A 26,976-nucleotide genomic window follows, 5' to 3' on the forward strand; every position below is an offset into this window, starting at 1 on the left:
GAGAGAGAGGCAGCCACTTGATCACTTTGTTTATATGTATGAATTTATTTTGGATTGCATTTCATTTCATTTTTGCATCCATTTTTAGCTTGTAACATTTTTCTTGTTGTAAACTTAAAATTCTATTTTGTTTAGTTAAATGTTATTTCATTTGTGTATTTGTGTACTTGTAACTCTACATTTTTCTTGTACTTTCTTGTCTAACCAGCTCGGCATAATGTGCTCGTATATCACACTTACAAAAAACGGCAAACTACCTTTGAATTGTCCCCCAATTGAGGGCGAATCCGATATTTAAGTCCTCTCTCTCTCTCTCGTCTTTGTTGTACATTTTGCCATATTTCGCCCATTTAGTACCTGGCATTGTTAGCTAAACTCATTCAAGAGATTTGTCTCACAACAACTACTGAATCGCGGTGGTGGCGGTGAGTGAGACCAATATAGAGGAGATAGACAGGAGCAAGCCCAAATAAGCAACTACACTTTAGAAACAAGCCCAAAAAAAACTGCAACCTGCGACTATTGTTATTTGTAAGCAACTTTTCAGGAAAACAAGCAAACAAAGTGCTTATAATAAGCAGACTTGGCAACTCTGCTCCTGTTTCCCCCTCTTACTCCAGTGAATGGGATTTTATCTTCTCAGCCTCGCCTAACCGGGACCTACCACCTCACCGGGTAAGTATAGGGGGGGCTATACCGAGCATGCATCCAGATTCACACAGAATAATGAACAGACCCTTAAAACAAAATCTCTGAATTACTGCTGACATCTCAAACTATCTAGGACAGAGGTCTGCAACCTGCAGCTCTTCAGCCCCTCTCCAGTGGCTCCCTGTGGATTTATAAAAATGGAAATGAATAACTTTTTTTGTTTACATTTTAATTTTATTTATCATTGTTGTAGGTCTATGGTACGACGTAATGTACCATATATATTAGGGCCACATTGAGGGAAAAAAAAGAATCTGAGATTTCAAGAATAATATTATAAAGTTGTAATTTTATGTGTTATTTTCTTTTTTTCCTCGTCAGAAGTTTTCAAGACCTAAGGCCCTATTTCAACCATTATATGATATTTTAGCATATAATCATTAAATAATGTTTATAATAAAGTAATTTTCAATAACTTTTAAGGTAAATATTGGGGTCATTTGGCAGTAATTCCAAATAAATTTCAAATAGGTTACTTGCTAATTATCACCTAATTACCATGAAATTTGAGGACCTGTAAAATGAAGTGTTACTTTATTTTTTTTTATTTTTTTGTGAGAGAGTATCAGTTATCTATAAATGAAACTAAAATGATTTTAAGTACACACTGCTTCCCCATATGAGATACATTTTCTTTGCTCAATTCAGTCACATCCATGAAACATTATAATAAGACCGTAATACATGCCATAAATATCATTATATATCATTATATCAAAGCATGATATAAACTCGTGAATTCATGGTGGAGGAAAATTAGTTAATATAGGATATATCATATCAGTCATAGCATATACATTTTTCAACATAAATAATCTTTTAAGAAATAAATTACACAATAAAAAAAGCTATTTTCTATTCAACAATATAAAAAAAACTCACAGCCCAAAATACATCAAAGTTGGGTTAAAAACTTTATTAAAGCGTTTTGATTTTGTTTACAATGAAATAAGAGCAGGGTTATTATAAAATATGAGTTAAAAAAAAAGAGAAGAAAAAGATAAAATATTTAAAGAAAAATTACCCACCCTCAAAAATAATATAACATATACAAATATATATTTCCAATAACACCCTTTCATGGCCCCTGAGAATATGTATCTGCCAGACTGTATTGTACTTTTACCTCAGGTTAAAACTGCATTAAGCATTTTTTCACCACTAGGGGGCAGAATGAAATGCAGCTCTCTGATGCTGTCAGTGTATCAAGTTCTGTTGGCTAACACGTTAAAGGTCCGGTTACATTAGAAAGTGGCACAGCGATATTCGTTTGTTCGTTTTTGTGAAATACATTACACAGTCATTTGATTCGGTCATAACTTAAAGGTCCCATATTATAAAAAAGTGAGATTTTCATGTTTTTTATTATAAAGCAGGCTTAAGTCCTATATAAATACTGTGAAAGTATCGAAACACTCAATCCACAGGGAAATACACACAGCCCGTATTCGGAAACTCTGCATTTGAAACAAGCCGTCAGGCTTTCTATGCATTTGTGATGTCACAAATATACAATATTTAGATCCTTTACACAGATTTAAACATAAACATTCTAAATGTGTCCCAGTTTATTCCTGGTTGCAGTGTATGTGAATGTCATCAGCTGACAGGAAGTACACATGGACCCAAGCTGTTGCCTAGCAACACAATTCTGTTGCAATTCTGTTGCAATTTCGTCGCAATTTCGTCGAAATGCGCTAAAACAGAGCGTTTCAGACAGAGGGTAAATACAGGCATATTTAGGCTGACAGTATGAAGAAAATAAAGGTTTTTTTTAACATTACATTATGTAAACATGTTCTAGTAGAAACACAAAATACAAGTATGATCCTGAAAATGAGCATGATATGGGACCTTTAAGTTTAAGTTAGAAAGAGATAGAGATAGAGTGGCTCCTGTGTGTTACTGCTGTGGTATGACACTGGGCCTCACGCAGGTACAGCCCACTGTGATCACCTCCGTCCCCAGTCTGAAGTCATACCTGTTCTTCATCTTCCCGTTCTTAGTGCGCCGTGGCCTTCGGACTCTGGAGTTGGATGGGGAAATCAGAGCGGGTGATTATAAGATTATATGATTATTAAATTAAATCAAACTGGACTGTAGTGGGACAGGGAAAAAACAAGCAAAAGTTAACTGAAGTCAATCTAATACAATTCAGTATGTTTGCATACATAATACATCTGTTAGAAATGCCAAACTCTTTATAACGTTTTTCACGATGTATTCAGCAATGGGAGGTCAGTGAGAAAGAAAAGTGACGCCACTGTCTTTGAAATAAATATTTAAAAGTGTTTGAGGTGTTTTTTTTGTCATGCGTAGTGTTCCATAAAAATGTCAGTTTGAAGTCTTGAGCCTGTGCAGAGCCAAACCTCAGTGTTTGACAGCAGATGATGAACACCACATTACTTTGGGTTTTCATATTCCTACCACTTCAAGCCGCAATAAAATTGACGTTTTCAAACTGATTTATCAACTATGCATCCCATAATGTACGCTTACTCATTAAGAAATGCCAGAAAACAGTGAATTTCATACTGATGGGTATACATTTAAAAAAAAATAAAAAAACAGCAATAAAAACTTTTTTTTTTAATGTTGTGCCTCTGCGTTCAATTTAAAGTAACTGCTGCCCAGCAGCTTGTTTCAACAGGAAATGCATCAGATTATGAAAGAAAATGCTCTCCAAACTATATTTCCCTTCAATTGTTAGATTGCCCGACTTGATGAACTTACTTTATCTTAATATGGGTGGGTTCAAAAATCGCTACAGCATAGTATCGCGATTTCTGCGTGGCAATATTGTGTCGATATGGACGTCAAGTATCGATCTTTTATTATATAAGCTATTAACCTATTAATAATCCAAAAGATATGTGAATGAAAACTCTGAGATAAACAGAGTGAAAACTGTATCTTATTAGATGCAAAAGGTAACATATCGCAAAATGTTTAAAATCGCTATAAGATCATATCGTGACTTAAGTATCGTGATAATATCCCATTGTGACTTAAGTGTCAGTATAATATCGTCTCGTGACTTAAGTGTTGTGATAATATCGTATCGCAACTTAAGCGTTGTTATAATATCATATTGTGACTTAAGTGTCGTGATAATATCGTATCGTGATAATATTTTATCATGATAATATTGTATCGTTACTAAGTATCGTGATAATACCGTATCATGACCTAAGTATCGTGATAATATTTTATCATGATAATATTGTATCGTGGCTAAGTATTGTGATAATATCATATCGTGACTTAAGTGTCGTGATAATATTGTATTGTGACCTAAGTATCGTGATAATATCGTATCGTAATAATATTGTATCGTGATAATACTGTATCGTGACTTAAGTATCGTGTATCGTGATAATATTGTATCGTGACCAAGTATCGTGATAATATCGTATCGTGACTTAAGTATCGCAATAAGGTCGTATCGTGACTTAAGCATCGTGTATCGTGACTTAAGCATCGTGTATCGTGACAATATCGTATCGTGACTTAAGTATCGTGATAATATCGTATCGTATCCACCCCTAGTTTTGAGCATAACAGCAGAACTGCATCATCAGCTACTTTTACAAAAACTGCCCTGGCTCACCTGTGGAGGACCAGGACCTGGTAGTAGATGGGTTTGGCCTCCAGGGCTGCGTTCTCTCTTCCCCCCGGCAGGCTCAGACAGCCAGAGGTCAGGCAGTGAGCGTGAGAGATCCGCTGGGGCAACCGAGATGCCACGCAGGAGTCTCTGGAGACGGACGAAACATACATTTAGAATTGGGACCACAGACATTAAAAGCTCAGAACTGATAACTGATTGACCGAAAATACACGTCAAACTGAAAGAAAAATGACATTAAAGGCCCTCAGACTTCAGCGACGCCTCACCTGTACGTCCACGGTGACAGAGACATGTTGGCAATAGTTGAGGTAGACGTGCTGGCCATCTGAGGACGCACTGACGGATCCAGGACCAGTCTCACCGTCTTGCCCCTCGGTCTGACTCCCTGCCCCAACCTCAGGGAAACCGCCTGGTCTTTCCCAGCGGCGTGCAACAGCGTGGCCAGGCCCAGCACCAGCAAAGCTCTCAATACCTGAACAGGAGGACACCAGGAAGTGCTTTATCGCTTATAAGACACGCAAAACAAACAAGAAGTCCAGGAGAGGATGGAGAAAAGAGCAGTTCAAGCCAGTTCATGTTTGGTTGGACATCCACTTAATTCATCAATGTGTGAATGCTTGGGTGGTATTCCTCAACACAGTCACATGGCAGTTTGTGAAATAGTCAAGAAATGTTATCTATTTGATTCGTCTACATAGACACAAATTTCACTTTTTTTTGTGACACTCACCACGACTTTCAACAACATAGTTTTAGTGCATTTTCATACGAACGTCCAACAAAACATGACGCACGTGTCAACGTCCGTTCCAGTCCTTTGAAAATAGAACTACCTAGTTAGCTTTGGGAAAAGATCGTGGTTTGGGTTAAAATAACTCCGGAAGTGGCGTAACTTAAGTACGTAAGTTACGTGAAAAAAACTACTTAGTTAGCTTTAGGAAAAGATCGTGGTTTGGGTTAAAATAACTCCGGAAGTGGCGTAACTTAAGTACGTAAGTTACGTGAAAAAAAACTACCTAGTTAGCTTTAGGAAAAGATCGTGGTTTGGGTTAAAATAACTCCGGAAGTGCTGGAAGTTAAGTTTGGAAGTTACGTGACAAATAAATCAACGCTAACTTCTGGTTTCACACGGAACACGAACAGCGGTCTCCTGTGCGGAAGTGCGGGAATTTTTTGACCCACCCATCCACTCCAACCTCCTTCCTGCACGGCGTTCGCCGCTCTCTATACTTCCTGGTTTTTGATTACGTGGATTACATACAAATTGATTTTGTGCCGACCTACACGAAAAAAAAAGGGAAATTTATGTCTATGCACACAAAACAATTCATTAAATTCTGTGAATATTTCTCGAACTGCTGTGCAACTGGGCTGTATTATTGATTTCAGAACACTCAGAAGTTTCTTTCATTTGCTTCACAATGAAATTTGGAGTCAAAAGACAAATGATACATTAACTTTTCATGTGTTCACGTCGTCTCAGTACGTTACATTATCAATCAATCAATCAACATTTATTAGTATAGCCCTTTACAATAACCAAAAGGTACCCAAAGTGCTTCACATTAACGTCAGGAAATAACAGGAATGAAAACATATCATAAAATCATAAAAAGCATAGGGAAAATGTCACAGCGCTGCTAGGTATTAAAAGCCAATCTAAATAAAAAAGTCTTGAGCTTAGATTTAAAGTACTACTCGACCTCGGGACTTCTAAAAGAAGTTGTCCCCGATGACCGCAAAATCCCAATGGAGCTTGTAAAGTACGTTGGGTGATGTGTTCACGTCTGGAAGTGTTCGTTAAAAAGCGAACAGCAGCGTTTTGCACAAGTTGGAGGGAAGACTGGCTGAGACCAACATACAGTGCATTACAATAATCAAGTCTCGAGCTAATAAAAGCGTGAATTGCCTTCTAAAGATCGTGCCGATTGAGTAAAGGGCTTTACTTTAGCCAGAAGACGAAGCTGGAAAAAGCTTGTTTGAACAACAGAGTTAAATCTGTTTATCAAATTATCAAACAGCTGTCAAATGTCACCCTCCAGATGTTTTACAGTTGGTTTGAAATAAGAAGCTTGAGACTGCAACATTAGACATGCACGAAGTACCAAACATAATGCATTCAGTTTTACCTTAATTTAAATGAAGGACATTTTGTGACAGCCACTGCTTTATGTCAGTTCAACAGAAAGTTCCACATTATGTCATATAAATCTTATAATAATAATAATAATCTCATGACCCTCGATAAGATTTAAGCACTCACCAGTAGCATGATTGCGTCGGGTCTCGCCTGCAGAGCCCAGCTTTAAGTGTGCAGAGCTCCTCTGCTGTCTTGTTATGTCTACATTGTCTCTGTGTTTATATGCAGACAGACTGTGTTGGTGTGTGTTGGCAAGATCTGCAGTACATTTCCACTATGACTGTTAAAGATGTTGATCTGGAGATTAGATAACGGCTTTTGCATCTTTGTGATCGGCGTTTCTTTGTCCATTTTGCATCTCCATCACTTTTTTTGACTTTTTAGTCATATATGCATTTTTCTCATTGTCTTAGATTCTGTTGTCACCGTATATGGGTACATAGATTTCAAACATACAACTTACGCTAAAAGAGTTTAAATAGCAAACAGATTAAAACACATCACTAACTTGGAAGTGATTTTATACTCTGATGTACATTTTAATTGTTATTTTACCAAGGTCATTAAAACATCCATTTTTTCATCTCTGACATGTTGCCAAAGTCAGACCAATTTACTTTTTAAAGATGCTGAAATGCTCATTCATGCCAACTGTTTAGGTTCCCAATCTCTTTTCAGCCACGGACCCCTTACAAGATAGAGAATATACCGATGACCCACTCATGTACATACAGTATGTCCCTTGGAACAATGTGACGTATAACCTATTTTTTTACACTTCTATCGTCTTAGTTATGTGAAAGAACAACACTGGTGAAATGTATCAGACATATAAATGTATTACAAATATAAATCAATTTAAAAAGCTATACAAAAAAGATTTTTTTTTGGGAGGTATATGGACGAGGAAGAATTGTGATAAGGGTTGTGTTAAGGGTTGGTTTATATCTACTTCTTAACTCCGGATGGATATGTGGGTTATAAATAAACTTGGGATGCTGTTCATATATTTCAATTTGGGATGTAAATAAATCCGGGATAGTTTATATATTATATTATATTATCATTCTATGATATATGAGTTAAAAGTGGAGAAGTGAGAAAGGGGTATAGGGAAATATGAGTTTTACTTCTACTTCTTGTCGGACACATTTTGTTCTTGTTTTGTTTGTTATTATTTTGTATCTGTTTTTATTTATTTTTATGCTCGAAATAAAGTCATTCATTCATTCATATATTAGAAAGATATTATACGAAGATAGATATTTGCATATTCTATGAGTTATAGATTTGTTAGATTAGAACATCATTTATTAACTATTATACTGTAGATTTTAAAAAATGTAAATATTATTTGTTGGACTATGAAGCCTTTTGTTTAAAATTAGATTTAAATGAATGAATCTGAAAACTTTTCACAGACCCCCTGGCAGAGTGCCACGGACCCCACTTTGAGAATCACTGGTTTAGACTATTTTTACTTTTTACTGACTAAAAAGTCTATTAGAAAACTACTACAAAGCTTTAAAGGTCCCATATTGTAATAAGTGAGATTTTAAGTGAGTCTTTTATATTATAAAGCAGGTTTAAGTGCTATATAAATACTGTTAAACTATCAAAACGCTCAATATACGGAGAAACACACACAGCCCGTATTCAGAAATTGTGTGTTTGAAACAAGCCGTTAGGATTTCTGTCCATTTGTGATGTCACAAATATACAATATTTAGACCATTACATGGTTTTAAACATAAACATTCTAAATGTGTCCCGGTTTATTTCCTGTTGCAGTTTATGTGAATAACATCAGCTAACAGGAAGTAAACATGGACCCAAACTGTTGCTTAACAAATGAACATCCAATAGGAATGATCTCTCTCTGAAATGACCTGTGATTGGCTAAAGTCTCCCGTCACGGGCTAGAATTTCTAGAGCCTGAAAACAGAGTCATGAGGAGGTGCAGAAGTCTCTCACTTGAATTACAATATGCTGAAAGGTTATAAGGGGATTTTTGCCCAATCATGCCAAAAATATACTGACTACTGCTGCTTTAAAGAGTCATGTTGTAGCATTAGTTTTTAAGTTTTAATCATTGTTACCTCCGCCAAGGCCGAAGGCCTAGGAAGGAGGTTATGTTTTCACCTGCGTTGGTTTGTGTGTTTGTTGGTTTGTTGGTTTGTTTGTTTGTTGGTTTGTCCGTTTGGAGGATAACTCAGAAAGTCTGCGATGGATTTGAATGAAATTCGTTGGAGGGATGGGGTGCAGCACAATAAACAATCCATTAGATTTTGGTGGCGATCCGGATCATGATCCGGCTTCGGGAATTTTTTTAAAAAACTCAACTCAACCTGTGCATTAACACCACAGGCTCTAAAGGTCCCATATTGTAGAAAGTGAGACTTTCATGTCTTTGATATTATATAGCAGGTTTAAGTGCGATATAAATACTTTTAAACTATCAAAACACTCAATATACGGAGAAATACACACAGCCCATATTCAGAAATTGCGCGTTTGCTCCTAGTGCAATTCTAGTTGGGTTTTTTTATATTACTTTCATCCATGGTGTTTATTTTATTTTTATTTTATTTATTGTTGTAATTTTCAGTCTTGCAAACTCGTATCTAATTTTGTGTAATTTTTGTTTTTTATTTTTTGTCTGTGTTGATTTAATCTTGCTATGTGAAGCTCTTTGGGCTGCATGTTTGTATCAGAGGTGCTAAATAAAATAAAGTTCAGTTTAGCTGATCTTTTGTACTTTCTTTGTATTAAGCATTGTTCTTTTTACTTGACCCCATCTTGACCTGTCACAGTGAAGTCACAGTGCATGGGAAAAAGCAATAATTCCCCTGTGTGTGATGAGCCAGGTGACACCCTCATGTATGTCTGACTTCCTGTCGAAAGGTGTGAAAACATTTCACTCACCTGTGGACCTTTTTTGATGTGGCTGTGAAAACAGAACTCACGTTTATGGTAAAAAAAAAAAAGACAAAGGCACTGGGGCAAGAATCTGCGACTCAAGCGGGAACATTTTCCTTTCAGTGCACAAACCAAACCAAAAGGGGAATTTGGTTTGGTTTCCTAAACCAAAGTCAAACAAATAAGTATTATAAGTGAATAGATCTGCCTCAGATCTCAGTTTAAAACTGAGACCTATTACCTGTTATGGTTTTCCTTTAACAAACCAACAGAGACTGGTCAATGTGAACAGCATCTGTTTTGATTTATTTATCTGAGTCATATGAAAAACATTACTAGTAACTAACACCTACACACTGCCAACCCAGTAAATTATGTAGGTCAAAGAAATGCTGATGAGAGTTCTGGTAATGAATCAGCTACAAACCGTGTGATAACATGTCCTCTCTTATTGTGTCATATGAGTAAAGAGCCGTCTAACTGGAGCACAGCTGTACTGGAAGTATAGGGAAGAGTGGGTTTACAATGAGACACTTCGAACTACAAGTATGATCCTGAAAATGAGCATAATATGGGACCTTTGAGGGGTCAACAGTAGATGTCACAGCTCAGCACTGTGTGTCAAGTTGTTCTAGTCATAAATCAGAAAAAAAAACAACAACATTAAATTAATTAATTAAATTAAATCATGAAAGTGTATAAGGGCTTAGAACAATATGATAGAAGTTTATGATGGTCATCCCTGTGCTCTGTTATGTCTCATAAATTGTTGCCCAGATTATGTGCTAAATTTAACTAATTTTACCACTCGAGAATTGATCAAAAATGATCAAAAATAATTCCTCCAAAATACCACATTAAGACACCAAGACCTTGAGGAACACCATAGAAAAAGTCGTGCTGTGATTTGGTGTCAAAAACTTTTGACATTTGAGAGATTTCTGCAAGAATTGTATTTTTTGGCGATTGGATGGCGAGCACTTCTCTTGTGTTAACTTCTCAGAAACCCCCTTATTGTCAATGTAGCTAGGAACGTCATCCATCCTCTGAATGCTCTAGGTCTCTAGTTCGATCCATCCATCCTCTGAATGTTCTAGGTCTCTAGTCTGATTCATCCAACCTCTGAATGCTCTAGGTCTCTAGTTTGATCCATGCATCCCCTGAATGCTCTAGGTCTCTAGTCTGATCCATCCATCCTCTGAATGCTGTAGGTCTCTAGTCTGATTCATCCATCCTCTGAATGCTCTAGGTCTCTAGTTTGATCCATGCATCCCCTGAATGCTCTAGGTCTCTAGTCTGATCCATCCATCCCCTGAATGCTTTAGGTCTCTAGTTTGATCCATCCATCCTCTGAATGCTCTAGGTCTCTAGTTTGATCCATCCATCCTCTGAATGCTCTAGGTCTCTAGTTTGATCCATCCATCCTCTGAATGCTCTAGGTCTCTAGTTTGATCCATCCATCCTCTGAATGCTCTAGGTCTCTAGTCTGATCCATCCATCCTCTGAATGCTCTAGGTCTCTAGTCTGATCCATCCATCCTCTGAATGCTCTAGGTCTCTAGTTTGATCCATCCATCCTCTGAATGCTCTAGGTCTCTAGTTTGTGGCTGTAAAGTTTCATGAGGCTGTGATTATCCTAGAGGTCATCACAAGGTCATTTTATACAGTGAGGTCAAGTTTCAAAAAATGGTCTCATTACAATGAAATGGCTCCTACGGGGGACTAACATCATCACACATGAATACAGTTGGGCTCATTGGATTCACTCAGCTCTACAGTGATACCTTATTTTTGAAAATCCAAGACTGTTTATAGACCCCCAGTATGCAGAAATATTCAATTGCACCATTTTTTAGAATAGGCGAAAATATCACATTTATACTGCATGCAAAAAACTGCATGTGATTATAATAAAGTGGGCATGTCTGTAAAGGGGAGACTCGTGGGTACCCATAGAAACCATTTACATTCACATATCTGGAGGTCAGAGGTCAAGGGACCCCTTTGAATATGGCCATGCCAGTTTTTTCCTCGCCAAAATTGAGTGTAACTTCGGAGCGTTATTTAGCCAGTAATGACATGGTTGGTACCGATGGATTCTTTAGGTTTTTCTAGTTTCATATGACGGATGGCTCGAAAACTCAGAAAATGAGCCCGCTACAGCTTCTGAAAGACAGTAAAGTCGGTCTGCTACATACAGTGAGCAGCCTTATTTTCCCAAAGGTGAAGTTTGACACCGAGTGACTCAGTCAAGTTGATTATTTATATGAAAAGAAAATGTATATGGTGAAAAAATACGTTACATCTAACTGATCGATAAATGATCACATGGCAAAATGATAATGTCATATATTTCTTCATTTGTTTTCTGTGGGTGTTTTTATGGGAATGTCGATCTTTCAGAACAATTTAAGGAGTACCTATGGTTTGCATGTTCCCCATTCCCCAACCGACCAAAATCAAAGATAAATAAATAAATGACTCGATAAATAAATAAATAAATATGTCATTAAATATAGCAAAAAAAATATTAATATTAATGGTCCCATATCATACTCATTTTCAGGTTCATACTTGTATTTTGTGTTTCTACTAGAACATGTTTACATGATGTAATGCTCAAAAAACACTTTATTTTTCTCATACTGTCTGTCTGAATATACCTGTATTTACCGTTTTAGCGCATTTCGACAGAATTGCGACAAAATTGCAACAAAATTGCAACAAAATTGCGTTGCTAGGCAACAGCTTGGGTTCATGTGTACTTCCTGTCAGCTGATGACATTCACATACACTGCAACCCAGGAAATAAACTGGGACACATTTAGAATGTTTACGTTTAAATCTGTGTAAAGAGTCTAAATATTGTATATTTGTGACATCACAAATGGACCGAAATCCTGTCAGCTTGTTTCAAATGCAGAGTATTGAATACGGGCTGTGTGTGTTTCCCTGTGGATTGAGCGTTTCGATACTTTCACAGTATTTATATAGGACTTAAGCCTGCTTTATAATTAAAAAAACATGAAAATATCACGTTTTTATAATGTGGGACCTTTAAAATAAATTTAGCCATTCATTATTTGATAGAATGTATCATAAATTGATTATTTCTGTTTTAATTTGCTTGCAAATTATCTTTGTATTAATATCCGTATTTATTTACTCTTTTGTTTAATTAATTAATTAAATTCTTTTTTTAATTTATTCATTTATTTTTTAATTAATTTTTTATTTAGTTATCTATTTTTGCATTTATTTCGTTGTCCATCGGCCTAGAGGTTCCCACTCCCAACACTCAACTAATCTGCGTGCTGTTTTTCTAGAGAGGGTCGCAGTAACAGGATTTCAATATCTTGTTTATTCGAAATAGTTACTATTATGGTCCTGAAACCTCAGTTTTAAACAAAAACTAAAACTAAACTTGGTCTTAGCGGAGGAGAAAGATGCGAGGAAGGTGCAGCGGGCTGTGGCCTTTGATACCACATGTGAAATGAGTCAGCCGTGGGTGTCGAGAGCTCGAGGCCTCTGGTGTCCCGGATGATGGTGCGCGACGGTGCACGACTTGAGCGGTTCTGGGGCCTTATCTTCAGACTGATCGGGGCCATGATTGAGTTACGTTACGGAGCCTAAAAGTCACAGACTGTAGGGCTACAGAGTGTGGGTGCAACGATGCTGCGTACCCCCACCATCTGAAATATAATCCGACGAGTGGGAGAGGGCAGGTGGAAGCTGAACAGTGAACTTTGTGGCACCTGCTTCCCCCACAAAGTGACGTCTGGATTCATTGGGGGGGTTTCAAATAAAAAGGCTTCTTGTAAACACTCTGGTACACAGAAGCAGGAAGAGGTTTCATCATTTGAGAGCAGCTCTTCTGGGAAATCACAAAGTTCCCCAGCATCTCGGACCGTTTCTTAATCTTTCAGTTTTACTATCACATATAAATAAGACACAGCCGGGGTGGGCTTTCTGCACAAATGTGCCGGCATTAGGCATGCAGTGATTTCCCAGGATGTACACCGATCAGCCATAACATTAAGACCACTGACAGGTGAAGTGAATGACATTGATTCTCTGGAAGCTGGGTTTCACGACCATAATACTAACTATTTTGAATAAACAAGATATTGAAATCCTGTTACTATTACCCTCTCTAGAGAAACAGCACGCAGATTAGCTGTAATTGCTTGTGAGTGTTGGGAGTGGGAACCTCGTGGCCGATGGAGAAATAAATAAATGCAAAAATAGATTAAAATAAATTCATTCATTCAAATGAATTAATTAAACAGAAGAGTAAATAAATACAGAAATTAATACAAAGATAATTTGCAAGCAAATTAAAACAGAAATAATCAATTTATGTCACATTTGATCAAATAATTAATGGCTACATTATTTTAATATTAATATTATTTTTTGCTATATTTAATTTCATATTTATTTATTTATCTTTGATTTTGGTTGGTTGGGGAATGGGGAACCTGCAAACCATAGGCACTCCTAAAATTGATCTGAAAGATCCACATTCCCATAAAAGCAGCCACAGATAACAAAAGAAGATTCCTCTTCATTCACCTCTTTTATTGCCACATATACATACACCCATCAGCCATAACATTCAGACCACTGACAGGTGAAGTGAATAACATGGATTATCTCGTAATAGTGGCACCTGGCAGTGGGGGGGGGGGGGGGGATATATTAGAGAGCAAGTGAACATTTTGAACTTTGTGTTGGAAGCAGAAAAAAATGGTCCAGCGTAAGGATGTGAGTGACTTTGACAAGGGCCACATAGTGCTGGCTAGACGACCGGGTCAGAGCATCTCCAGAACTACAGCTCTTGTGGGATGTTCCCGGTCTGCAGTGGTCAGAACCTACCAGAAGTGGTCCAAGGAAGGAGAACTGGTGAACCGGCGACAGGGTCAGACCCGAGGCTCATTGATGCACGTGGGGAGTGAAGGCTGGCCCGTGTTGTCTGATCCAATAGAAGAGCTACTGGAGCTCAAACTGCTGAACAAGTTAATGCTGGTTCTGATAGAAAGGTGTCAGAACACACAGTGAGGAGCAGTTTGTTGCGTATGGGGACCGGTCAGGGGACCCATGCTGTCCTAATGTGATGGCTGATCGGTGTATAATATGTATACTGGTCAAAAAATATGAATATATACTTTAGTTTTTGCTCCCGAGTTGAAATTAAAGACTTTTTCTATGGACCCATAAGACTTATTTCTCTCAAATTGTGGTCACAAATTTGTTAAAATCCATGTTTAAATAATCCACCTGACAGATGTGGCCTATTAAGATGCTGACTAAACAGCATGACAGTTACACAGGTGTGTCTTGGGCTGGTCCCAATAACAAACACTCCAAAATGTGCAGTTTTACCACACGACACAATGCAACAGATGTCTCAAGTTCTGAGGGAGCGTGCCGTCTGACTCCTGACAGATGAATACCATGTGAACCAACATAAGCATATCTTTTAGAGTGGTCTTTTATAGTGACCAGCCCAATGCACACCTGTGTAATAATCAAGCTGATTAATCAGCATCCTGATCGGCCACACCGGTCAGGTGGATGGATTATCTTGGGAAAGGAGAAGTGGTCACTAACACATATTTTAAAATATATGAATGTATGTGAACAAGCACTGAAAAAGTCCATTTTTGATGACGGTCTCCTTTAACCAATTTGTGACCAGAATTTGAGAAGTAAGTATTTTGTGTGCATAGAAAAAGATGTAGATATTTTATTAAAACTTGTGAAACATTGGAGCAAAAACAAGTGTTGCATTTATATTTGTATTCAGTGTCGATACTGTGCATATGATGTAAAAGGTATATTATGTAACACTGTAATGTAGCACTGTCAATTTAAGAGCCCAAGTCGTGTCCCATTACATTTTATTTTTTAATACACAACTACAGTTATTTAACAATTTCAAAACTTCTCTTCAACTATTTACAAATGCAGACATCACAAGTGTTGGTAAAACTACTTAATGTCTTCATCACGGTACAGTGGATCCAAATCCATCATGAGAATGAACCGTTTCCAATCATTATGCTTTAAGTGTGGGATTGCAGATGAGAGATCGGGGTCTGAGAGATGAAGCTAGAGGGCGCATGAATACAAACCAGGTGAAAAATATAAATGTACATTTGAATATGAATGGCTGTTTCTTTCAAAGTCCGTGTCATCGATTCCGGTCCCTCAGATGAGGAAGATGATGTCGTCGGCCACCATGACCTGGTTGTCGTCCTGCATGCGAGCCAAAGCGGCGCGGACCTCGGGCTCCGTGAAGCTGCTCTCGCGCCCCTTGTTGACGTCTTCCATCAGGGTGTTCATCTTCACCGACTGAGCGTGAACGGACTGGAACACTGCGAACAGGGACGACTTGAACTCCTTCAGCCTGGCGGAGGAAACGCAGAGATTCGATTACATTTCATAGTAGACATATCCGTCGCAGACACGTTTCCAATGTCGGAATAAAATCGCGAGTTTTGGTAGAGTCGTGGCGCGTTCCTGTGATCTTGATCGTTTAGCTCAGGGGTCAGCAACCTTTAATATCAAAAGAGACATTTTAGGCAAAATTTTAAAAAAAATCTGTCTGGAGCCGCAAAACATTTGAACATTGTGATGAAGGTAACACAGTTTATAGTATATAAGTCTAATGCAGTGAGGGCCAAAGAGACAATGTACTACGGAGTATTAGGGCCACACTGAGGGAAAAAACATCTGAGATTTACAGAATAAAGTCGTAATATTACGAGAAAAAGTCTGAATATTACGAGAATAAAGTCGAAGTCATAACTTTACGAGAAAAAAAGAAAATAACACGTAAAATTACTACTTTATAATATTGACTTTATTCTCATAATACTGCAACTTTTTTATCTTAAACTTATGACTCCATTCTCATAATATTACAACTTTTTTTTCCTCATAAACTTGTGACTTTATTCTTGTAATATTATGACTATTCTCGAAATCTCAGATTTATTTTTTTAAATGAAAATGTAAACAAAAAAACAGTTATTCATTTCCATTTTTATAGATCCACAGGGAGCCACTGGAGAGGAGCTAGAGAGACGCATGTGGCTCCAGAGCCGCAGGTTGCAGACCCCTGGGTTAGTGTAAGGTGGTCATAAAACTCAGTCCGAGCAGTTCTAAGGTCAGTCTTCTTCTCATCTTGACGTTCCGATAAAGTTGCGAATGACGCGAATATTGTCAACAACCAATAGGAGCTCTCTATCTCCAGCACCAAACAGGAAGCAGCAAACGGGGTAGAAAGTAAACATGGAGGAGTTGTGGAGTGAGCAAGAGTGCCTCTTTGACTTGTCCTCTCATTTGTACCATGATACAGTGGAGAAGGAAACAAAGATACAGCTCTCCAAATCCCCGGCGAGTATGCTATATGCTATATGCTATAGCTAGCTAGCTAAGCACTCTCCAAAACGGGGCTGCTTGCAAGGTCCTGTCAGCTGCTGGAATGTTTGCTATTAGCCTACAAAGTTATTTTTTCGGCACATAAGTGAACTGTAAATTTCGTTGTATATTGTTTTTCTTTTATAATAATATATGTCTGAGTCCCAACGGCCTCATCTTTCTCCTCTGTCATTATGCGTTTGCATTTCCTGCATTGTTAGCCTCTGTGGCTTCTAGACGCCGACAGTAACGTTAATATCGCCGTTGTTTAGCAGCAGCGTTCTCACGACTTAACCACTTGAACGCCAAACATATTGTGTACACTACTTCCTGTGTTGTAAACACGAGCTCACGAGTTTCATTTTAAGTAGCTAGCCAATAGCTAACGTTAGCTTAGAAGTAGCCACCATTCAAGGCAGTGGTTAGCTTGCTAGCTGTAGCATTCTCAGCGGGGATTTTGAGGGCTGCAGCAATTTCTGTCCACTTCTCTCTCAACAGTTTTACATCTTGTAAATAGTGACCTCCTGAAAGATCCCCAGTCTGTGCAAAATCTTATAGTCTGTGACTAAAAACTCTGTGACTTAAGACACATTGTCTTTACATGTGAGAGGGTGTCTCCTAGTATATGGTAGGCATTAGAAGTTATCGTCTCTTCCAAGTCTAAAGTCTCCTACTACTAGAAGAGAATAACCCTTCATCCTTAGATTGAATGAGCTCCCTTCCAGCCCCCAGGACTCACTCTGTTCTAATGTATAGCAGGAAGTAGCTGATCATGAAAAAATGATCTTTCCTATAGAGCACTTGTTTGAATCCATGGCTCACCTCTCTGCAGACACCTCAGTGCCTTCAGCCTGTGATGTGGCCTCCATGGGCTGCTCCTCCTCCCGCTGGGTCTTGGCTGGTTTCGGGGTGCCGGCCTGGACTAAAGAGCAGAGAGACCAATGGGAGAATTCTCAGAGAATGGTTGGAAACCCTCACACTTAAAAAGTATTATTTATTAAGAGTTTAACCATGTGTACTCTAACTGCATGTCTAATGTTTGCATGCTATATATGACATTTAAGCTGGGGTTATTATCATCACTGATGTATAAACTAGGGCACTCCCATGTTGATAAGAGTAATAAATACTTGACAAATCTCTCTTTAAGGTACATTTTGAACAGATACAAAATGTGCAATTAAATATTTGAATCAATTGACAGCCCTAATATAAACATGTAAGAAGCATGTTAATGTCATATAATGTTATCTAGGAGGTTAAGCTCATTTTTAGAGCTGCCAACAATTAATCAATTAGTTGTCAACTATTAAATTAGTCGCCAACTATTTTGATAATCGATTTCTGTTTGAGTAATTTCTTAAAAAAGAAAATAATTCTCTGATTCCAGCCTCTTAAATGTGAATATTTTCTGGTTTCTTTCCTCCTCTGTGACAGTAAACTGAATATCTTTGAGTTGTGAACAAAAGACATTTGAGGACGTCATCTTGGGCTTTGGGAAACAATGCTCGACATTTTTCATAATTTTCTGACATTTTATAGACCGAACAACTAATCGATTAATCAAGAAAATAATCAACAGATTAATCAACAATGAAAATAATCATTAATTGCAGCCCTACTGATTTTAACAATTTCATAACCCATTATAGGTAGGTTTATCTGTCAGAATAAGCTGATCAAATGATTTATGTATAAAATCTCTGTAAAAGTTGTTCTATGATATGTTTTTTTTTTTTTTTTTGTGCCTGTATTTCCACAGGTTTCATCTCACAGTAAATATACACATGTGTATTAGAAATATATGTGAATGGATAGATGAGAGTGTCACTGCTCCAAGGATATAGGGATGTGACGGTGAGGAAATTTTCCACCAGTTACCGATTACACCGGACAATTTACAATAAAAGATGAGGGTCAATATCTGTAGCGGCGGAGCAGTGCAGGTTTTCCATCCTGTACGCAGCAAAAGCTGGACCGGCACCGGCTGTGACCGCTCCGTCCTCCACACAGCGACGGCCTCATTAACGTAATGGATCCATCTGTAGCGTCGGGTTTAAATATGAAATATTGCCAAACAGGCGTTTTTGCTTCTCGTCTGTCAACTCTCTCTCGTTCCGTGTGTGAAATATGACTCCTGCTTCTTTGAGTTGAGACTCCGTATAGATGCATTCACTGTCAGTTTGGAGCGTCCGACGTCCGACTATCTATTGATAACACTGCGCTGGTACGCCAAAATGAACTGTGGGTACGTAATATAAACGGTGTGTGCCCGACCACCGTGTAACACTGACTACCGCGGCAAGCCTACAAGGATATAAGAACCATGTTGATTGGGATCCAATTGTTATTATTATTATCATCATCAGTATTATTTATTTTTATATCTATTTTTATTATTTATCTGTATTTTATTATCATCATTCTCATGCTTGAAAGGTCTCTGTGTGGTGTCTATTTAGTTTATGTAGTTTCTGTTCATTCTGTATCTCTAAACATCAATAAAAAGAGAATTACAAAATGTATTGACGATATGAACCAAACAGAAAGCTGCATAGATGGATTTTGTTGGTCCTATTTTTCTTCTTTCTGAATTTTTTTTTGGCCGACTTAACCATTTCCAGGAACTGATGACTGCATAAATCTGCACTGTCGGCAGGATTTTAGATTTCACGATGTTATTCTTTTCGGCACTAGCTATTTTTATTTATTCATTTTATAAAATTCACAGTGCGATAGTATTTATGCTCCAACGTCATATGCAAATTTTGCAATTTAAAAAAAAAAGGGACAAAAGCTGTCACACAGGAAAGAGTAATGTCCTAAACTGAGAAGGGGTGTTGAGTTGTGTCTGGAATGAGTCACTGAGGATGTGAAAGCAGACTGCAGCGGTGTGGGAAGGTAAGAAAAGTGATGCTTACTCTCAGGAACTTCCTGCTCTTCACTGAAGTCATACGGGCTGTAGGCCTCGCTGCCCTGAGAACCACGTCGCCCCCTGCAGGACACACAGGTTAGTGGTTACTAATGATGCCATTTTTTAATCATGTTGTGTATCTAAAGTGTGTATTTGTGTGCTCACCTCTTGCTGGCGGTTTTCTGTGAAGGCTGAGTGGACGACTGCTCCTCCTCTTCCTCCTCTGAACCGGAGTCCCGCTCCTTTCTTGACCGCTTCTTCTCTTTCTCCAGAACCTGCAAAGGAAAACCCAGATATGAGCTTCATTCTACTGACAGAGTTGGTTACTTGTTACTTTACCTCCCCCCTGGTGTTTGGGTGGGGCAAAAAAAACATCGTTCCACTGTTGAGCAGACGCAGCAGCAGGACGGACCTTTTTAAAGTAAGCAAACTGGACGAGCTCCACGGCCACCTCCGAGTCCTCCAGCTCCACGGCTTTGCTCATTCGGGCCTTGGCGTGTGCCGTGGACAGACGAATCAGGGTCTCCAGCGTACGGGCCGTCACCGGAGAGGTCTGAGAAGGAGGAGGAGGAAGAGGAGAGGGAACATGGTCAGAGCGCGCTTATGTGGTCCGTACACATCAGGTACTGGCAGTTTCTCCAGTGCCAGGGTCGAGGTGCTGTGCATGCAGACTCACTGGGACATAAACTGGGAATAGAGCTGTCATTAATGTCATCAGTAACACCTGTTCTACTACTCAGTACAGTGCATCCATTTGTGTGTGTATATTAAATCACCTCGTGTACATATTAGGGCTGTCAATTGATTAAAATAGTTAATCGTGAATAATCGCAAATTAACTCTGCATTTTTTATCTGTTCAAAATGTACCTTAAAGTGAGATTTGTCAAGTATTTAATACTCTTATCAACATGGGAGTGGACAAATATGCTGCTTTATGCAAATGTATGTATATATTTATTATTGGAAATCAATATCAACAACAAAACGTTGACAGATATTGTCCAGAAACCCTCACAGGTACTGCATTTAGCATAAAACAATATGCTCCAATCATAACATGGCAAACTGCAGCCCAACAGGCAACAACAGCTGTCAGTGTGTCAGTGTGCTGACTTGACTATGACTTGCCCCAAACTGCATGTGATTATCATATAGTGGGCATGTCTGTAAAGGGGAGACTCGTGGGTACCCATAGAACCCATTTACATTCACTGATCTGGAGGTCAGAGGTCAAGGGACCCCTTTGAAAATGGCCATGACAGTATTTCCTCGCCAAAATTTAGCGCAAGTTTGGAGCGTTATTTAGCCTCCTTCATGACAAGCTAGTAGGACATGGATGGATTCATTACGTTTTCTAGTTTCATATGATACCAAATCTTCACTTTAGCTTTAAAACTGATTCCGCTACAACCTAAAAAATTGCAATGCGTTAAAGAAATTAGTGCCGTTAAATCAAAATTGCATTAACGCGTTATTATTGCGTTAACTTTGACGGCCCTAGTACGTATAAAAGGATGTGCGTGCGCTCCAGCTCACCCTGGCGATGTCAGCGCCCATCTGCTCCTGGCTCCTCAGCCTCGAGTACTCTTCTGCGATGTGTTTGGCTGCCTCCTCCGTCAGCACGGGTGTCACGGCCTTGGCGATGTGGATGTACTTCCTCATGAACTCCTTACTCACAATCTTATCCCTTGAAACAAAGGAAAAATTAATTTACCCTTTAAGTTATTCACTTAAACCAGTCAGATTGGACTTTTCACACTGTTAGACGATGATTAAAAAAATGACTTTAAAGGTCCCATATCATGCTCATTTTCAGTTTCATACTTGTATTTTGTGTTTCTACTAGAACATGTTTACATGCTGTAATGTTCAAAAAACACATTATTTTCCTCATACTGTCTGTCTGAATGTACCTGTATTCACCCTCTATCTGAAACGCTCCGTTTTAGTACATTTCAATGGAATTGCAACGGAATTGCGTTGCTAGGCAACAGTTAAACCTGCTTTATAATATGAAAGACATGAAAATATTACTTTTTACAATATGGGACCTTGAAGTTATTCACTTAAACCAGTCAGATTGTATTTCCACGCTGTTAGACGATGAAAAAAAAAAAGACCTTTAACAAAAGTTTTTTAGTCCATGCCGAGGCGTATATTGCGTGCGTACTTCTTTCTCCTGCTTCCGTGCAGCATGTTGTTGTGTTTCTCGTAGATCTGCAGCTCCTCGTGCTCTTCTGCTATTGCGTCTGGGTCGTCTGTAGCCAGCACGTCTACGGTCCCGCCCATAGCCATGGCTGCAAAAAACACAAACCGGGGAAATACACCATTTTAGAATATTTTTTAACAAATATACACAAAAGGCGTCTTTGAGAAGTCCTGATGCACGGTACCTGTTCCTTCCTGCTCGCGGGGGTCGCGGTAGCGGTGCATCCTCAGCACGTGGTCCGAGATCTCGCGGTCCTGCTCAGCGTCCATCTGGTCCAGCACGATGAACAGGAGGTCGAAACGGGACAGCAGGGAGTCCTGGAGGCCGATGTTCTCCATGGGGGTTTTATACTGGTCGTACTGCAGAGACGGAGCAAGATCAACACTTTTAGAGCGGGACAAAAAAAAAACACCGAACTTAAAAAAACAGGTTTTCAGTAGATGAGTTCCTCACCCTGCCGTAGACGGGGTTGGCCGCCGCCAGCACAGAGCAGCGGGCGTTGAGGCGGGCGTGGATGCCGGCCTTGGCGATGGTGACGCGGCCCTGCTCCATCACCTCGTGGATGGCCGTGCGGTCCATGTCTGACATTTTGTCGAACTCGTCGATGCACACCACGCCGCGGTCGGCCAGCACCATGGCGCCCGCCTCCAGACGGCGCTCGCCTTGGGGGAGACGAAACACAGAAAATTGACGTGTGAGCACAATGACTGGCAGAAATGTTTGTGCGCCGGTGTTTTCATGCACGGCAGATGTGTTTTTCGCGTCGTACCGGTCTCCTGGTCCGTGGTGACCGCAGCGGTCAGACCCACTCCGGTGGAGCCTCGTCCGGTGGTGGGGATGGCCCTGGGCGCCGTGTGGAGCACGTAACGCAACAGCTGGGACTTTGCCACCGATGGATCACCTGGGAAAGAAGAACGCATCGTGAGATTAACCACCGTCTCCCAAACACATCTTAGACAGTGCAACAGACAGCATGTTAGTAATGGACTCACAAAGATTTGTTAAATTCAAGTTTCATTAGCAGAATAAAACAATAACTTTATAATAACCATCATTAATAAATGGTAAATTCATAGTTTAATAAACTTAAGCTAATAGTTATTTCACTGTTAAACAATGAAATGATAATTATTAATGTTTACTAATTATTAGTAATGCTATAATTTATGTTATACTTCGTCAACGGTTAATAACTGATCTCTGCTCCATCTATCCATGGAATATTCTTTAAACGTTTTACAAATTATTTCTTAAAGGTTTGAAATCATTTGGTAATCATTAACTACTACAGTATATAAAATGTAGTGTGCAACAATAAACTGTTAATTTATTAATGTCATTAGAATGTATTTGTAATCTCTTATCGGCTATGATACAATATATCATTTATTAACTAATTATTTCATATTACACAAACTAATGATGAGACAAGATCAATTATAGCATTACTAATAATTAGTATTTATCATTTCATTTTTTATTAACAGTGAAATAACTATTAACTAAGTTTAATTATCTATCGATATACCACTCATTAATGAGGGTTATTATAAAGTGTTAACTATAAACCGTGTGTTACCGATGAGCAGGATGTTGATGTCTCCTCTGATGCGCGACCCGTTCTCCAGCACCTTCTCCACGCCGCCCAGCAGCATGCAGAGGATGGCCTTCTTGATGTACTCGTGGCCGTGGATGCTGGGAGCCAGGGAGCGACCCAGCTGATCGAACACATCCTGAGGAAAGACAGAAAATTAATTTTTCGTTTGATTAAATCAGCTCAGAATCTTTGAGCCGCTGTGAGGAACCAGGAAGAACGACTGGAGCCTTACTAAGGAACGAGACCGGCTGAAGCTCCTGATTTTGGCCACGTCGTCCGCCGAGAAGTTGGGGGACACTTCCTTGCTCATCTGCTTGACGTGGCAGGCTATCATGATGGTCCTGAGTGAAAGACATGGAATATTAATAATAATAAAGAACACAGGTAAAACTCAGCAGCTCTGAGTTCACACCTTTATCCCATCTCACCTGAACGTGCCAGAGGTGAACCCTCCCTTCTTGCCGGGCAGGCAGCGGTACGTTCCGATGACCTGCACCCTGTCTCCCGGTTTGACCATGTCCACCAGGTCGTTGTCCAGGACGATGTCCACGGAGCGAGGCAGCTGGCCGGCGGGGGCTTTCTCTGGCATCTCCTGCACCGTGATGGTCTGGTGGTCCTTGTAGACGGAGAGGCCGAACTCCGTCTCCAGAGGGTTGTTCTCCTCGTCCTGTCCAGAGAGAGACACAAACAGAGACGGTAAATAGCAGGAAACCATGAGCCAAAACTGCTTGAAGGAAACAGGTAAGCACAGGTAGGGATGTCATGAGAACTGATACTTCGGTATCGAGTCGATGCAGAAGTTCTGAAAATGTGACGTGTTTGTTTTTCTACAGTAACGTAGAAAACGTCAGGGCTCGAGACTTACGGCACCCAGGAAAAACTGAAAATGTGTTTAGGACAAAGGAAAACCCCTATCGTAAGTTACCTTAAAGGTCCCATACTATAAAAGAAGTGAGATTTTCATGTTTTTTTATTATAAAGCAGGCTTAAGTCCTATATAAATACTGTGAAAGTATCAAAACGCTCAATCCACAGGGAGATACACACAGCCCGTATTCAGAAACAAGCCGTCAGGATTTCTGTCCATTTGTGATGTCACAAATATACAATATTTCGACCCTTTACACAGATTTAAATGTAAACATTCTAAATGTGTCCCAGTTTATTCCTGGTTACAGTGTATGTGAATGTCATCAGCTGACAGGGAGGACACATGGACCCAAGCTGTTGACTAGCAACACAATTCTGTTGCAATTCCGTCGAAATGCGCCAAAACGGAGCGTTTCATACATACAGGTATATTGAGGCCAACAGTATGAGGAAAATAAATGTGTTTTTTTAACATTACAGCATGTAAACATGTTCTAGTAGAAACACAAAATACAAGTAGGAACCTGAAAATGAGCATGATATGGGACCTTTAAAAGGTCCGTGCAGGACTGTGCTGCTTACTGGCTGCTAACAGCTAACGATAACTAGCTCTTGTCCTGCAGATGTCAACAAACAGTTTTCACAGAAACATGAAATAGATAACAGAGAGGGAATTATGACCCATTTAACTTCCTAACAAAAAACAAACGGTAATAAAGGAGTGGATATTGACGTATATGGGATTTATTGTTTTTTCTTATTTTTTCGGTATAGAATTGGTATTGAAAATCGTGGAATTTCACTGGTACTGGTATCGACTACTAACTTTCCTGTATTGTGACATCCCTAAGCACAAGTACAGAGTAGAGGTACCTTGGTGGGGTAGATGGCGCTGGAAGGGAAGGCGTCCAGCGAGGTCATGTCAGTGTACTTCCTTTCCATCGTCTTCTTGGTGGCTGGGCAGTAGTGGACGCTGCGCACTACTTTAGGACGCACCAGAGAACCTGAAGAAGAACATGAAGAGGGTCATGATAGTTCTAGGGAAACATTTTGAAACCTAAGATGACATCAAGTGCAAAGCAGCCAAAGGTCGAAGGGAGGAAAATAAAAACTCACACTTGGTGATGATGCCCTCCACGCACACCATGCTGCCCAGCAGCCGGGAGGTCAGGGTTCGGGGGGTGACGTGCTTGGTGCCAAAGCTGCCCTCCAGGGCGATGAAGAACCCCTCGTACTGCTTGGCGTAGGTGGCGTCCACCGAGGCCACCAGGTCCTTCAGGGCCAGCTGGAACGCCAGCAGCTCCTCGAAGGCGTTGCTCATCAGTCTGGCAGAGACGAAGACACACATTTGAGGAAAAGCACAGGTGTAACTAATAAATAACACCAACGATGACTCTGTTCTGTTCCGAGTGCTGCAGTGAAGAGTGGATACAGGAACAATAACACACTGAAACACTTACAATCAGTCGGTTCCACTGGTCAAGATGTGTATTCAGGGCCTTTACAACATGCTACAGAACACTATTTACATCATGTGTCTGGTAAAGCTAAACCACTGCTGGTGTGATGACACATACGAGAGATCAAAACTGAGCTTCTGTTAGCCAACACTAGTAAAGAATAGCATGCTGGTCAGACCAGACCAAGTAAGATGCAATTCATTATAAGAAGAGCTGAAGGACTGAAACCACTGAACCTGTGTGGCCAAATGTTCCTAGATCAGCTGCTTTCCCAGACATTTATAGCAAGTTCTCCAACTTATCGAGACGTGAAAATGACATATACCAGTAATCCCCCCACACCCCCACACACACAAAGAGATCCCGTCCTCACTTGGCAGCCCGGGCCTCGTTGCGTCTCCTCAGGTCGTTGATGTTGACGATGAGTCGAGCTTTATTTTCGCTGATCATGTCCCGGACTTTGCTCTGGTAGACCCCCTGGTCTTGCTGCACAAAACGGGCACAACGTGTTTATCATTAGGACCGTGTGATCATGGTTTCTCTGGGCTTAAACAGAGAAGATCCATCAGCTTTACAGTTACAGCAACATAAACCCAATCAGCTAGACTCAACTGTTGCACCAGGCTTCATAGTAATATGTGGCATCACTTTAACTGTCTACAGCGATATTTCTAACAAACTAATCAAATGCAGATCTTTTGTAGTGACCGCATGTTTCTCATCTCATCTCACAACAGACCAGAGAACAGTCAGACTCACATCGTCGTCCAGGAAGTCGAGGTAATCCCTCTGAGCCTCTCTCATCTCCCGGTCATCTACCATGTCGGTTGCCATTATTACAGATTAGTTATTATAGTTTAAAATCTTGAAATATTGCACAGAGTTTGGTTCGGTGTGTGCTCCTCTGCCGTCAAACCACACACTGAAAGGTTTTCGCGCCACTGCGTGCCGGCGACAAGTAGAGCGTAAAACGCGATTGGTCAACTCGGCACGTCCGTTTAGAATAGTCGGCGGGTAAACGTGCTGCTGTCCAATCAGAATCCACCATGACATGACATGCCCCCGCCCCCTTCAAGAACTCCCGCGAAAATGTAGCCGG

The 26,976-nt window shown here is 39.8% G+C and overlaps 2 protein-coding genes and 1 long non-coding RNA gene across 3 annotated transcripts in view; all 3 read right to left on the reverse strand.

The window, feature by feature from the left end:
• Window positions 1-26,976, reverse strand: part of LOC141756264 (uncharacterized) — a 214,979-nt gene that overhangs the window by 14,352 nt on the left and 173,651 nt on the right. The gene's annotated exons all lie outside the window — the stretch shown is intronic.
• Window positions 1,619-6,654, reverse strand: il17a/f3 (interleukin 17a/f3). The gene is made up of 4 exons (XM_074615859.1): window positions 6,603-6,654; window positions 4,606-4,811; window positions 4,322-4,465; window positions 1,619-2,737 (listed from the first exon to the last, which is right to left on the reverse strand). The coding sequence occupies exons 1-4, from the start codon at window positions 6,609-6,611 to the stop codon at window positions 2,614-2,616; spliced, it is 483 nt and encodes a 160-aa protein (XP_074471960.1). The 5' UTR covers window positions 6,612-6,654; the 3' UTR covers window positions 1,619-2,613.
• mcm3 (minichromosome maintenance complex component 3) lies at window positions 15,284-26,853 on the reverse strand. The gene is made up of 17 exons (XM_074615824.1): window positions 26,637-26,853; window positions 26,251-26,363; window positions 25,534-25,742; window positions 25,291-25,421; window positions 23,976-24,214; window positions 23,780-23,888; window positions 23,530-23,683; window positions 22,720-22,851; window positions 22,404-22,612; window positions 22,135-22,309; window positions 21,912-22,038; window positions 21,278-21,428; window positions 20,152-20,292; window positions 19,905-20,014; window positions 19,747-19,820; window positions 17,648-17,747; window positions 15,284-15,809 (listed from the first exon to the last, which is right to left on the reverse strand). Exons 1-17 carry the CDS (start codon window positions 26,709-26,711, stop codon window positions 15,611-15,613), a joined length of 2,448 nt encoding a protein of 815 aa, XP_074471925.1. The 5' UTR covers window positions 26,712-26,853; the 3' UTR covers window positions 15,284-15,610.

Source organism: Sebastes fasciatus, chromosome 18, assembly GCF_043250625.1.
Source record: "Sebastes fasciatus isolate fSebFas1 chromosome 18, fSebFas1.pri, whole genome shotgun sequence".
Lineage (NCBI taxonomy): Eukaryota > Metazoa > Chordata > Actinopteri > Perciformes > Sebastidae > Sebastes > Sebastes fasciatus.

Bases quoted from the DNA above. Each gene is read 5' to 3' on its own strand.
- il17a/f3 (XM_074615859.1), bottom strand. The intron at 4,466-4,605 runs GTGAGGCGTCGC...GTCCGTCTCCAG, and splicing joins CTGTCACCGTGGACGTACAG to AGACTCCTGCGTGGCATCTC. The intron at 2,738-4,321 runs GTGAGCCAGGGC...ATCCAACTCCAG, and splicing joins CAGGTCCTGGTCCTCCACAG to AGTCCGAAGGCCACGGCGCA.
- mcm3 (XM_074615824.1), bottom strand. From the start codon at position 26,711: ATGGCAACCGACATGGTAGATGACCGGGAGATGAGAGAGGCTCAGAGG. The intron at 21,429-21,911 runs GTACGCACGCAA...CTTTGTTTCAAG, and splicing joins CACGGAAGCAGGAGAAAGAA to GGATAAGATTGTGAGTAAGG. The intron at 17,748-19,746 runs GTAAGCATCACT...TCTGCTCTTTAG, and splicing joins AGAGCAGGAAGTTCCTGAGA to TCCAGGCCGGCACCCCGAAA.